We start from the raw sequence: 14,804 nt of genomic DNA on the forward strand, positions 1-14,804 counted from the left end.
TCTTTGATGTTTTCTGGGGATTCTCTTTCAGAAATAAAAACTTCTTCCACTGACACTTTTTTCTCTGTTGAGTAGGATCCTGGGACAAGAGGACAGATGCATCCTTTGGCAGTCGATTGCACCCTGCACTAGAGAGAAGTCCAGGATAATAGTTTTGGGGCTCAATTTCTCCATCCTGGAATTCATCCAGTCCGTTCCAGAAATACTGACCCTATGCTTCAGTGACGCAGCTTCAGTGAATGTCCAATGGACAGACACTTTCCGTTGACCTTGCCGCGATTCTTTTTCCTGTGGAGGTTGGAGGACGAGGTGAATGGTGCCAAAAGTTGCCTGCTTTGGTGAATAGAAGTACCCCCCTTCGTTCCCAGAACATGGGCCCTCGTTTCAAGGTAAGACCATAGACTAGTTAAAACTCACTTGTTATTGGGATACAGAACACAGACTCAGTAACCAGCATCTAAACCTTTTCAGCAAGGAATCACTGCTGAAGTGCGTAGTTGCAGTTAGAATACTCCATCTGCCCCCCACCCAGAGCACCTTTGAGAATGAAGAAATCAGTTCTCTGTTTCTAGGAAGTGACTTTTTCATCACTCATCTCCAGTGCCAGGGTTAAAATATATTTGGCATTATAATCACAAATCTTTAGGCTCCTAAAAAAAGCAAAGAATTTTAGAATAGGTATGTTAGTCAATTTTCTGACATTCCCTTGAGGCAGGTACTTTCAAGTGTTCCCTCTCCCCCACCTTTTGTAGGCAATGTGAGCCAAAGGACTGTAGTATTAAGCAACTGGCCCGGGATCTTTTAGTAAGCAAGTGATATTTCTGCATTAGATAATTGGTACTGCATTCCATTTTCCTTTGTCATGCTTTATTTTTATTTCAAGATTTTTAAAAAGGGCCATAAGCATTTATTTTTCTAATTTTAATCTCCTGGTGGGATTCCTCACAGTAAGATTAAGTAATGTTTTTCATACTTTCTTTTACCTGGTTTTTTTTTTTTTTTTTTAATCTTTCTCCTCTTCCCAAACACCTCACAATTGCCATGACTCCATTTTTTGTCATGATTTAGTGTTAGGCTTAGAACATTGGGTTTCAGAGTTAGGCGCAGACTTGAGTCTCAGCTCTGTCACTTAACCAGCTGGAAGATGTTCAGGTTAACTTTCCAAATTCAGCTTGTGTGTGTGTGTGTTTCTTAATCTGTAAAATGAGAATAATAGTGTTTATTTTACCAAGTTGTCATGGGGACAACTACTTAGCTAACACATATAAACAATGTAGTGTTTGGCCTATCATAAGTGGCTCAATCAGGGTGGGGAGTATTACTTTACTACTACTACTGTTATTCTGCTAACTTAGAGTATCACACAGTTTGCTGAGTTTTATGAGAGCAAGATACTAAAGAGATGAACTTGAAAACAAAATACTCAGGTAGCTGAATGGCAAGAATTAGTATGGCAGAGGCTTTACATACTGCTTCTTTGCGCTTGAATTAGTCTTGGGAAGAGTTCCAAACTAATTTTATGAAGCAGAAGTGTGAACAGCAGAAAATGGAGGGTACTATAGAAGCTGTTATGGAAAAATAAAAGCTCAAGATAAGGGAGATAGAATCATAAAGCCAGATACCATGCCATGCATAAGAACCTATGGGGTAGTTGTGGGTATTTGGTACATACTTGTAGAACTGAAGCAAACTGGTAACTTGTGGTCTGAAGAGTTTATAATCCGTGGTTAAGTGAAGATACTGCCACTTAGAGAAGTCTTTAAAAACTGTATCAGAAAGGAGGTCCCATCAAGAAAAATCCCTGATCCTTAAGGCATTCTGGACAAAGGAAAGAACAAACGTTTGACCCTATCCGATAATTCAGATACCTTATTCATATTTCTTGCAGCTACTATAGGCAGTTCTGTTGGATGCCATGGAGAATTTTAAAGATGAGTCTTTGCCTCATGTTATTTACCACTCTGAAATGGAAAATAAATACGGGGCTAAAATGAAAGAGAATATCAGTGCCATAAGATAAATAATAGAATAATGTGCAAATTCAGAGGAGGAATGGAATTTCTAAGTTGAGGCTCAGGGAAGATTTCAGGGAGGGGAGACAGGGTTTTCCCTAGACTTCAGGGTTAGGAGATTTCATAGAGACATGAGAGGGGAGTGGTAAGTGGAAGCAGAGGAAGTGACTTTTGCAAAGCATGGAGATAGGATGTTTCAGAGCTTGGATGTCCAGGTGGAAAGGATGCGAGTCAGGTAGATCACAGGATGGCAACAAGGTATTGCAGGAGAAGGAGCCAAGGGGAATATTGTGGGTGGGGAAGAGAATGGAGACCGAGCAGAGAGAGCCTTAACCAGGGTCAGGAAGAGGACAGAAAGTGCTTACAGAATGGAAGTGAAATCTCGAATAAAAGTGATCTAAGTGATAAAGATAGGAAGGTTTGTGACAGCCTTCAAGAGGAACAAGACAGGAGGAAGACGTAGAAGGAAGGCAAGTTCAAAATGAGACCAGTTGAGAGATGGGTAGATACTGTCAGGGAGGTTGTTGAGAGCTACTATAGAGAAGTGGAATACTTCATAAAGGTCAATCAAGGGGTAATGAATCGACAGAGCTAATTCCCTCACCACAAGGAGGTTTCCAGGAGAAGAGAGGAGGGTCGTTTGGGAAAAAGTGGTGACAGGTATGCACAGTTTTAAATAATAAAAGGAATTGGAGTGCAAATGTAGAATTGACCTACTGGAAAAAATCTCAGTGTTCTGGATCAGTGGTAACAATTTGGCTGAGAAATAAGTGAATGAGGAAAAAATGGACAAGGACTCAGCAAGGTCAAGCTCATTACTGCTAGCTTCATGAGGACTGAGGCTGTTTGCTGTACTGTTTGATTTTAGAGTCCTGATGGCTATGGGGAGTTATATTGAAGTTGTGCAACACTAAAGGATATGGTGCCATGGAAATGGCTAAACCTCAACTCTTTCTATAGCAATGAGAATTCTGAATCCTGGACAGGTCACGCAATTTCAGCCTTGGAACTGGTCTGCAGGCCTGTGACTCACTGCTTATCCACTGCCTCTCCCAGGAAATGTTATAGTTGTCAAGAGATAGCACATGGCAATTTTCTTGGCCCTCATGATACTTGCCATACAATTGGCATTGCTCTTGTTCTTCTAAGTCCTCTAACATCAGCCACATACACTTTATTTTCTGCTGAGTGTTATAACTTTGCTAAGGACCATATTTTCATATCCAGGATCAGATTGGATGGCATCCAACTGAGGGAGGACTTCAGACAGTTCATCTGCCAGTTTGGTTTCTACAAAGTCAGCGGTATCATCCGCATCCTGTGAGGTGCAGACAGATGCTTTTTTGAGAGATGAAAACAGCTTTCAGCATACGGTCCCAGGAGATGAGATACTTGTTTGGGAAAGAGGCTCAGTAGTTGTGATCCCAACTTTTGGGTCTATATATTGTCTCTTTATAATAGACCCTCCTGGGAGCAGCCTAATCTCTGTATACAGACTGTGTTATGTTCCCTGTGTGGATCTCTTTTCTAGTAGGACTTTAGATGCCAGTCTAAATAAAGATTTCTATGAAATGTGGTATGGTTGCTTGCCAAAGTAATTTGTCTACTGTCTGTGGATTCTGTTGGGAATATTGTTACTGTCAGAGGAACTGATGGCCATTTTCATTCTTTTAAAGTTTTCCAGTACAGTTAGATATAAATGCATATCCTATTTAAAAAACAGAACAAGACTTGTTTTGGTCCCTCCCAGACTTGAGCCTAGATAGCCTTTCAGCTGTCTTGTCTCTGAGTAATATTCTATTGCTGATAAAAGGTACTGGGTTGAGTTAATGTTGATAACCTTAATATACATTGACTTGAAAAGAATGACTCCACTGCATTGTAGAGGGAAGAGCTCTTATAGACTATACTAAAGTCAAACTCAGTGATAAGATACCAATGTCAATGTACATTGCATTTTTCCTTGGTAATACCTTAAGTTCAAGTAATGGCGATTAAAGTCTTATTCTGGAAAAAGTTTAATAACAGTGAAAGTTTCCCCTCAAACTCTGGCCCCTGTTTGAATTGTTCTGACCTTGACAGGCATCACTTAGGATAAATATAGTCTCCTCCTTTTGTTCCTGTCCTTGGCCCTTCTGCTAAGCTCATCTTCCATAAGACCTGTTGTCTAATTGGTAACAGCAAAAATGACCTCTTCCATGCCCACTGCTTATTATTGGGACGACCTTGTGGTTTACTTTAATTACATAGTGCCAACATGATGATAATAATACTTTTAAAAATCCCCATTTGATATAACTATTTCTACTCAGATGAATTACTTCCAGAAGGCAAATAGAAGGGGAAAGTGATTCCATTATCCTCTTTGCTTGTGTTAATTAGCACTACTTTGCATGGGGGAGGGAAACTGTCTTGGGGCCCTGGATCTAAGAAGATAAAAGCCATCTTATTGCATTTTGTAATGAGCACTAAAGCAAGCAAGTGGCTGTTGGTGGTATTCCTAGGGTGGTCGTAGATTGGAAGACTTTAGGAGTGATGCAGTCACTGTTTTGCTGACATTTGTTATAGGGCACCTGTCAGGCTAGAGAGGACAAGGATAGTAAGGCTTGAGTCACTCAATTCAAGTCATATGTTCTTTGTCTCTCTCTGAGATGGCTGTAAGGGAGAGTTGGAGAAAGAACTAAACAAGTTTTCTTTTGCAGCTGCAGCTGTGATCCTCGGCTGTCCGTCGGCATTGAAGGGACCTGATGTTTTACGTTATTGGTATGTTATGGCAAAAGCTCTCTTTATTAGCTTTTTGTTAGGGTTGCTGCATCCTTTTTGCTTCTCAGTCTATCCCTTTCCCCTTGAAAATAGACTTAGAAGTATTTCTACCCATGCCAGAATGTACCTTCACAGAGCTGGCAGTGGAATTCATTCATTTGGGAAATATTTATGGAGTAATTCTGGTCTGTGCCAGACACTGTTTCCTGCCGAGGCAAAGTCGAATAAGGTAAAAATCTGCCTTCAAGAAGTTTGTAACACGAAGGGGGAGAAAAGCCATAACATGTGAGAGTTTGAGGGAGCCCAGGAGCAGGAACTCCTCACGCAGGTGAGGATTGGGGAGGGCTTTTGCCAAGTGGACAAGAGAGGGGAAGACTTTCAAATGGAGGGAATAGAATTGACGTTCTTTTCCCTGACTCCTGTGAGGGCCTAGCACGTGCAGGAAGTTGGGGGTTGCACATTCAATAGGCCAATGGTATAGAACTAGGGTTGGCAGACCTTTTCCATAAAGGGCCAAAGAGTAAGTATTTCGGGTTCCCAGACATACAGGCTATGTCACAACTACTGAATTCTGCTGGCTTAAGGCAAAAGCAGTGCTAGACAATATGTAAATGAATAGGTGGGGCAATATTCTAATAAAACTTTATTTATAAAAACAGGCAGTGGTTGGGATTTGGCCTGTTTGTCTGACTCCTGGTATAGAAGTTCCTTTTTTCGAGGCACCTGGGTGGTACAGTCAGTTAAGTATCTGGCTCTTGGTTTCAGCTTAGATCGTGATCTCAGGGTTGTGGGATCAAGCCCCGAGTCGAGGTCCATGTTCAGTGCAGAGTCTGCCTGAGATTCTCTCTCTCTCTCTATCACTCTGCCTCTCCCCCTGCTGTCACGTGCTCTCTAAATAAATAAATAAATAAATAAATAAGTAAATAAAATCTTAGAAGTTCTTCTCTTCACCTACAGAGGTAGTGACCCAGTACAGTGTTTTTTATTTTTAAAGATTTTATTTATTTATTTCACACAAGGAGTGAGAGAGCACAAGCAGGGGGAGTGAGAGAGAGAGGGAGAAGCAACTTCCTGCTGAGCAGGGAGCCAGATGTGGGGCTCAATCCCAGGACCCCGGAATCATGACCTGAGCTGGAAGCAGATGCTTAACTGACTAAGCCACACAGGCGCCCTAGTACAGTGTTTCTTCAGAAGTCTTGTTCTCTCATCCTGACTTAATTTTTGAAAGATGACTGGCCTTTTCTACAATGAGAGGCTATAATGTGTAACTGGCAGGTGGTATGTGTGTTCTCTCTTTTACATAGGTGGGATCACAGTGTCTGTGGTTGCATTCTTCTTCACAATTAAGTTCCTCTTTGAGCTTGCCGCACGGGTAGTCAGCTTCCTCCAGAATGAGGACCGTGAGCGCAGAGGGGACCGGACGATTTATGACTACGTGCGGGGAAATTACCTGGATCCCCGGTCTTGCAAAGTCTCCTGGGATTGGAAGGACCCCTATGAGGTGGGCCACAGCATGGCCTTCCGAGTGCATGTAAGGGAATGTTTCTGTCTCCATACCCATTGGGTTTTCTTTCTTTCTTTTTTTTTTTTTTTTAAAGATTTTTACTAATTTATTCATGAGAGACATGGGGCGGGGGGGTGGGTGGAGGGTTGGGCAGAGACACAGGCAGAGGGAGAAGCAGGCTCCATGTAGGGAGCCTGACGTGGGACTCGATTCTGGGTCTCCAGGATCAGGCCTTGGGCTGAAGGTGGCACTAAACTGCTGAGCCACCCAGGCTACCCCCCATTGGGTTTTCAGAATCACTTGCTTTCCAGAGCCCTGTTCAGTCTGTTGGTAGTGCTGGCCTGAAATGTTAAAAACGTGTTTCCTTGTTTTTCAGCCATTCCCAAGGACCTGTTAATATGGCAATTCCCAGGCAATTGTGAATATCTGGAAGGGTCACAAATTTCTCTATTATTTTGGTTTAGTGGGTGTTTAACTCTGAAGATGTATAAAACTTAATGTTGCTTTTTCCAAATGAAAAGGATATTACCAAAAAGGATAGCTGTGATAGATTGGGGGTTGGCAAACTATGGCCTGAGGGGCCAAATCAGGCCCACCTCTTGTGTCTGTAAATACACTTTTATTAGAACACAGACACACCCATTCATCTTCCTGTGTTGCCTGTGGCTGCTTTTACACTTGAATAGTTAACCACAGTTGAATTGAGTAGCTGTGTATAACCCACAAAGCCAAAATATCTACTTTGGCCCTTTACAGAACAGTTTGTTCCCAACCCCCATGACTTCACTGCAGCATTCTACTAGGCTGATGGCCTGAACCACCCACCCCACCCCACCCCACCCCACCCCACCCCGCACCCTCTGCCAGCCCTGCCTGGTGTGTTAGCTTGCTCAGCGCCAAGTGGTGCCTACTAACTTACCTTCACATTTCGGGTTAACAGTGATAATATAATAATAAGGACTGGGTATACAGAGGAGGCAGCATTTGCAGCTCAGAAATGTCAAGTCAGAATGGATTCAGCAGTACATTTTATCCCCGTCTTGTGAACAAATTAAGAACTTGTTCATGATTTAATGTTTTCTCTGAGCTGTGCTGTTTCTCTCCAGGCCTGTGAGCAGGAGTGGAAGAACCAGTGGGTACTGGGATCTGCCAGCCGCCTCCTCCCTCCCCACACTCCCTTGAGTTAGGTGGGAAATGGTTTTCTCCTCCTGTTCCCTAATATGGGCCCCTCATCTCCTCACCGCAGTTGTTCTACAAGAACGGGCAACCTTTCCCAGCACATAGGCCTGTGGGACTGAGAATTCACATCTCCCACGTTGAGCTGGCCGTGGAGATTCCAGTGACCCAGGAGGTCCTCCAGGAGCCCCGTTCCAATGTGGTCAAAGTGGCCTTCACCGTGCGCAGGGCAGGCCGTTACGAAATCTCAGTGAAGCTTGGTGGATTAAATGTGGCCTACAGTCCCTACTATAAGATTTTTCAGCCTGGTATGTTCCTTCTTTTTTGCCTCCCTTTCCCCATCCTTATCTTCCTTTATTTTCCTGCCTCGCTTTGTAACAATACACCTTTATTAAGATTTAATGCCCACACCACATAATTCATCCAGTTAAAATACACAGTTTCACAGCTTTAAAAACTCAGAGTTGCACAGCCAGCACCAGTCAGTTTTAGAGCATTTTCGTCACCCCAAAAAGAAATCCTGTACCCGTTCACAGTCACTTCGCATTTTCCCCAAACCTCTCCATCCCTAAGTAACCCTTTATCCATTCTGTAGATTGGCCTACTCCAGACATTTTATATAAGTGTAATCATAAAATATATGACCTTTTGTGACTACCTCTTTGACTTAACATAGTGCTTTTAAGGTTTATTCATGTTATAGCATGAATCAGGACTTCATTTCTTTTTACTGCTAAATGACATTCTATTGTGTGGCTATACCACCTTTTATTTATCCATTCGTCAATTGATGGACATTTGGGGCTGTTTTTGCTTTTGGCTGCTGTGAATTCTTGTGTCCAAGTTTTTGTGTGGATGTACGGTTTTATTTCTCTATGAGTAGAATTGTTGGGTCATCGGCCTAGTGATTTCTTAAGGGGTAAGGGTGCCAGGATAGATGAAAGGCAAATTCTTCTGATTTTTGAAATCTTTTCAAGTAAAAGCCCCTTACCCTAATTCCACCCTTGCCACCCATATGTGTGTTACTTCTCATGGCAGAGTGTCTGCCCGAGCTGCTGGTATCTAAGAATTGAGAACTCGGTCTCTACTTTTTTCCCCACTCATCTCCTTTATGCCAGATAATAGGTGCTCACTGACTTTGAAGCCTAAAGGTACAATCTCTGACTTCTAATTCTGCAGCAAATCTGTTCAGTGTATAAAGATCCTATCTGCTCTGTGTGCCCTGCCTTGGCTTCCTTTTAAGGGTGTCATTAAGTACTGGCCAGGTTGGTATCCACAGAAATGAGAGGACTTTGAGAACCTTTTGGAGTCAAACCGTAAGAAGAGGGGTCTTAAGATTTATGTATCTTTGCTTGACTGGTCCTCGGTTTTCTTTTCTTACAGAGGAAGGCTGTGGACAGGGTGGTTCCCAAGCCATTTCCTTCTCCATGTACCTCCTCCTTTACTTCAGTGACTCACTCACAGACTCGTTTCCACAGGAGTTATCATCACCCCACCTCCTTGCCACCAGTGGATAACGGGTCATATCCTTACAATATGTATCAGCCCCCTTTTTTTGGTAAAGATTTTATTTATTTATTTATTTTTAAATTTTTATTTATTTATAATAGTCACAGAGAGAGAGAGAGAGGCAGAGACACAGGCAGAGGGAGAAGCAGGCTCCATTCACCAGGAGCCCGATGTGGGATTCGATCCCGGGTCTCCAGGATCGCGCCCTGGGCCAAAGGCAGGCGCTAAGCCGCTGCGCCACCCAGGGATCCCCAAGATTTTATTTTTTTATTAGAAAAAGAGCACAAGCAGGGGGAGCAGCAGAGCGGGAGGGAGAAGCAGGTTCCCCACTGAGCAGGGAGCCCGATGCAGGACTCGATCCCAGGACCCCGAGATTATATACTGAGCCACCCAGGCACCCAGCCCTTTTATGTTTAAATTAAAATTGAACTCTTCATTTTGAGATAATTATAGATTCTCCTGCAGTTGTAAGAAATAATACAGAGTGATCTGGTGTACCATTGACCCTATTTTCCCTAGTGGTAGTAGGATCTTACAAAACTAAAGTACAATATCATAGCCAGGTCAATTGACAGTGATATAGTCAGGGTCAACACATTTCCATCACCACAGGGATCCTTATGTTGCCTTTTTGTAGCCACATCCATTTTTCCTCCCACCTGTTTCTTAACCCCTGGCAGCCCGCTAATCCCTTCTCCATTTCTGTAATTTTGTCGTTTCAAGAATGTTACATAATTGGAATTATATTTCACTCAGCATAATTCCCTAAAGATTTATCCAAGTTGTTGAGAGTATCAGTAGTTGGTTTCTTTTTATTTCTGAGTGTCATTCATTCCACAGTGTGAATGTCCCATAGTTTAGCCATTCACCAGATGAAGGACACTTGGATTGTTTTCAGTTTGGGGCTGTTATGAATAAACCTGTGAGAATTCATGAACAGGTTTTTGTGTAAACATGAGTTGTCATTACTTTGTTATAAATGCCCAGGAATGTAACTACTGGGTCGTATGGTAGTTACACACTTAGTATTTTTTTTTTTAATTTTATTTTATTTATTTATGATAGGCACACAGTGAGAGAGAGAGAGGCAGAGACACAGGCAGAGGGAGAAGCAGGCTCCATGCACCGGGAGCCTGACGTGGGATTCGATCCCGAGTCTCCAGGATCGCGCCCTGGGCCAAAGGCAGGCGCCAAACCGCTGCGCCACCCAGGGATCCCCACACTTAGTATTTTTAAGAAACTGCCAAACTCTTTTCTGGAGTGCCTGTGGCATTTTACATTCCTACCAGCAATGCACGAATGATCCAGTTTCTTCACATTCTTGCCAACATTTGATATTGTCTCTGTTTTTTATTTTAGCCATTCTGTTAAGGGTGGGTAGTTTTAATCTGCATTTCCCTAATGGTTAATGATGCTGAACATCTTTTCCTGTGCTTATTTGCCATTTGTATATGCTCTTTGGTGAAACGTCTTCTGCCCATTTCCTAATTGGATTTTTTTAAATATTGAGAATTCTTCATATATTCTACATACTTGTCCTCCGTTACATATGTAGTTTCCAATATGTTCTATCAATCTTTAGCTTTTCTTTTTATCCACTTTGCATAGTCTTTCACAAAGCAAAAGTTTTTAATTCTGATGAAGTCAGTTTATTAATTTTTTCTTTTAAGGATTCACGCTTTAGGTATCTGAGAACTCTGACTAGTGTAGATCCCAAAGATTTCCTCCTGTGCTTTTTTCCCTAGAAGTTTTACGTTTTATATATAAGGCCATGATCCATTTTGTTTGTTTTAAATTAGGAAAGACCAAGTTGCCAAAAATATTTTTTCTTTTCTTTTTTTAATTTAAATTCAGTTTGCCAACATAGAGTATAACATCCAGCGCATTCATCTCATGTGCCATGATCCATTTTTAGTTAATTTTTGTATACTGTGTCAAGATTTTTGAATTTTTATTTTTTTATTTATTTGCTTATCAGTGTCTAGTTGTTCCAGCACAGTTTCTTGAAAAGACATTGCCCTTTCCCCTATTACATTGCCCTTTTTTGTACCTTTGTTAAAGATTGGTTAGTCATATTTGTAGGAGTCTATTTCTAGATCCTCTGTTCTGTTCCATTGATCTGTGGGTCTGTCCCTCCATCAGTACTACAGAATCCAGATTACTGTAGCTACTATGGTAAATCCTGAAATTGGGTAAACTGACTTCTCGCTTTACTCTTTTTCAGGATTGTTTTCTGCTACTCTAGATCCTTTCTCTTTCCATACAAATTTTAGAACAGTATTTTCTGTAGCTACAAAGACTCTTCCTGAGATTTTGATAAGAATGGCATTAAACCTGTGTATTACTTGGGGAGGATTGACACCTCTACTATGTTGAATCTTCTAGTTCGTAAACATGGTAACCTTTGACTTCATACTGGCCTCTTCATTTCTTTCATGTGCATTTTGTAGTTTTCAACATAGAAGTCTTCTGCGTGTGTCCTTAGATTTACAGCTAAGTGTTTCAGGGCTTTTTGTTTGATGGTTGTTTAGCACTTATTTCTGAGGCCTGCCTCAGTTGTAGGTTCCCAGTGGTACTGTAGGCACTACGTAACTCTCAGTTCTGTTTCCTGTGAGTTTTCTCATTTTGTTTAGTGCAGCAATGGTTAGAAATTTGTGAAAATGAGCCCCCTGGTTCGTTTGAATTAATCTCTTTTTCTTTTTTTTCCTCATCCTCTTAGTGGTGGCACTTATCCCTAGGAATTTAGTGGGACCCAGCTCTCTGGGACTCACTGATTGAAGAGATCTTCATGCTCTGAAAAGCACCCCCCCTAAGGATGAGATTCCATTGTCTATTCCAGGAATGGTGGTTCCTTCCAAGACCAAAATAGTGTGCCATTTTTCTACTCTTGTGTTGACCTGTGGACAGCCACACACCCTTCAGATAGTGCCCCGAGATGAGTATGACAACCCTACCAACAATTCTGCTTCTTTGAGAGACGAGCACAATTACAGTTTGTCCATCCACGAGGTGAGCGGTTTCCTTTCCTCCACCTTTTTCTGTTATTCTCATCCTCTCTGATCCACTTCCTTGCATCGCCACCCTGACTTCTGTGCTGTCTGCCTGTCCTTGTCTGGCCGTGCCCACCTCATTAGTAATTATGAGACTTGGATCAGCTTGTCCATAAGAAAATTCTATGTAAAGAGTAAATTGCCCTGCAGTAGAGAAAATTATAAATTTTCAGTGATGCTCTCTGTCTTCCTCCTATAGCTCGGCCCTCAAGAAGAAGAGAGCAGCGGTGTCTCATTCGAGAAGTCAGTGACATCCAACAGGCAGACCTGCCAGGTGTTTTTGCGACTCACCCTGCATTCTCGCGGCTGCTTCCATGCCTGCATTTCATACCAAAATCAGCCAATCAATAATGGTGAATTTGACATTATTGTCCTAAGTGGTGAGTTGAAAGAAAAGCTGTGATTTAGTTCCATTCCTAGGCCACTTATTCTTTGTGTGTCTGCACCCTTCTGACCAGCCTCACAAACATTTGCTATTTGAGCCAGAACTGGCTTTTAGAGTCCTACAGACTGAAGGTCTAGTGATAGGTCATTTCTCTTGTCCCCTGTCTCTGACTCTAAAACCTTATTCCTTGTTATACTTCAGAGAACGAGAAGAATATCGTTGAACGCAACGTGTCCACCTCAGGAGTGAGCATTTACTTTGAGGCTTATCTTTATAATGCCACCAACTGTACCAGCACACCTTGGCACCTCCCGCCCATGCACATGAGCTCCTCCCAGCGCCGGCCTTCCACAGCCCTGGAGGAGGAAGATGAAGACTCACCCTCTGAGTGCCAGACCCCTGAGAAAGTGAAGAAACCCAAGAAGGTGTACTGCTACGTGTCACCAAAGGTTGGACCGCCCATTCTCTCTCTCTCTCTCTCTCTCTTTTTATTTTTCAAATTTTATTTATTTATTAGAGTGAGAGAGAGGGTGTGAGCAGGGGGAGACATACAGGGAGAGGGAGGAGTAGGCTCCCCACTGAACAGGGAGACTAATGTGGGGCTTAATTCCAGGACCCCGGGAGCAGGACCTGAGCCTTTGGCTAGAGGCTTACTGACTGAGCCACCCAGATGCCCTTGGCTTTCCCATTCTTTTTTTTTTTTTTTTTGGCTTTCCCATTCTTATCTCAAAATCCCCCTGCCTGAATCTGCATATAATTGGCCATTGGTAGTAAAAACTCAGAGTATTAGTGTGAGGGTCAGGGCAAGATCATTGACTTGTAGGCTTTCTGGAATACTGAGAGAGGCTACTTAAGACTGAGCATCAGAAGATGGTTCCCTCTCTTTTGTTGCACCTGTTTGGATTGGACTAAAAGAAAATTCTGTGTAGCAATTCCTTGTACCTTGTGCTTCAGAGCACCAGAGGCATTCTGCCCTTTGATTGCCCCTGGGAAGATTTTTCAAGGCATGGCTCTTAGAGTTTTAAAGAAAGCTACTTTTGACCGTTAAAAAATTTTCACTGGTAGAAAAATTACTGTTGGTTCCTTATGCTCTTTTGAAAGAGTTTGATCTTTCATCCTGTGCTTCATGAAACCACAATAAATGCATGTCAGTATCAGGCAAAAAGAATTGGAATAGAGAAATTTTGGCAGAGGCAAGGAGGTGAACTTCCCAAGGCCCCTGGGCTAAGAGGCACTTTGTTTTAGGAATTTTCTTTTTAATATTTGTATTTTGCTTATTAATTCAGATCACAGGAAAATAAGCTCTTCAAACATCCCATCACATCCCTTTAATCTCGTAACCAAAACAGTTGTAATTTTGTTCTACTTCAGACTTTGCTATGTGTGGTTTATCATTTAAAAATCTAGCCCTTCTGCCTACTTTGGACTAGGGGAATGGGAATGAGGGCCAAGGTGAGGTAGAGATGAAACAAGATTGACTATGAATTGATAACTGTTAAAGCTGGTGTTGGGTCATTATATCGTTTTCTCTTCTTTAGCATGTGTTTGAAAATTTCTTCATGAAGAGTTTTTTAAAAATCAAGGAAAAGTATGATTTATACATTTATGTAACAGTTTTTTTAGATTTAAAGTTATTGCTTTGCCTTTTCTTTTTTTAATATAATGGTATAAAGAGACCCTTCTGTATGCTTACCTATTTTTATGAACTTTTTTCTTTGAAACCATCCTACCACCTTTGCCCTCCCATCCCCCACCTGCCCTCCCATCCCCCACCTGCCCTCCCATCCCCCACCTGCCCTCCTGTGGCAGATCCTTGGTACCATCCTAATAGAGATAGAGCAGTAGGTATAGGTCATTGGTATCACGTATCCATTGAGGAAGTTTGAGCAGCACCCAGCTGAGCAGGAGGAGATTTTGATTGCTTCTAGGTGAAATGTTTGCTCATAAAGTGCAAACCTGATCTCAGGCATTTAAAAATGGTAGTAAGACTTGAGTGTCAAGATTATCAAATGCCTCTGTGCAAAATTGCATTGTCAGAGTAATAATACCTTTAAGCTATTTTAAGATAAAATAGATGTTACCGATTTGATGTTAGTAATACAGAATTATCCTCTTCATCCCTAGAGGGAAAAGGTAATGAGAAATGGAGGTTAGGAACTCTGTTTTTTTTCAGTACAGTACCCACATAGACCCTTTTTATTTTATCATTCACTTCCTTTTCTGTGTGTTGGTCCTCTAGCAATTCTCAGTGAAGGAATTTTACCTGAAAATCATTCCCTGGCGCCTTTATACCTTCCGAGTGTGCCCAGGAACAAAAGTAAGTTGAACCTTCCATCTGGTTTGTGTAAGCAGACTCCAACCCTGGGATGTTTCTACCTTTTCTTTTTTCCTCAAAGGGCCGTCGG

At 42.0% G+C, this 14,804-nt stretch overlaps 1 protein-coding gene across 2 annotated transcripts in view; it reads left to right on the forward strand.

The window, feature by feature from the left end:
* AREL1 (apoptosis resistant E3 ubiquitin protein ligase 1) overlaps positions 1–14,804 on the forward strand; it is a 45,566-nt gene that overhangs the window by 16,282 nt on the left and 14,480 nt on the right. Inside the window, exons 2-9 of one of the 2 annotated variants that reach the window (XM_041758832.1) lie at positions 76–389; positions 4,715–4,775; positions 6,080–6,306; positions 7,526–7,763; positions 11,804–11,973; positions 12,214–12,394; positions 12,601–12,848; positions 14,639–14,716. In XM_041758832.1, the coding sequence (XP_041614766.1) occupies positions 4,760–4,775; positions 6,080–6,306; positions 7,526–7,763; positions 11,804–11,973; positions 12,214–12,394; positions 12,601–12,848; positions 14,639–14,716 (1,158 nt within the window). In that variant the 5' untranslated portion in view covers positions 76–389; positions 4,715–4,759. The remainder of the gene's footprint in view (positions 1–75; positions 390–4,714; positions 4,776–6,079; positions 6,307–7,525; positions 7,764–11,803; positions 11,974–12,213; positions 12,395–12,600; positions 12,849–14,638; positions 14,717–14,804) is intronic. The other variant, XM_041758833.1, reaches the window with a different exon arrangement.

The sequence above is a fragment of the Vulpes lagopus genome, chromosome 6 (genome assembly GCF_018345385.1).
Source record: "Vulpes lagopus strain Blue_001 chromosome 6, ASM1834538v1, whole genome shotgun sequence".
NCBI lineage: Eukaryota > Metazoa > Chordata > Mammalia > Carnivora > Canidae > Vulpes > Vulpes lagopus.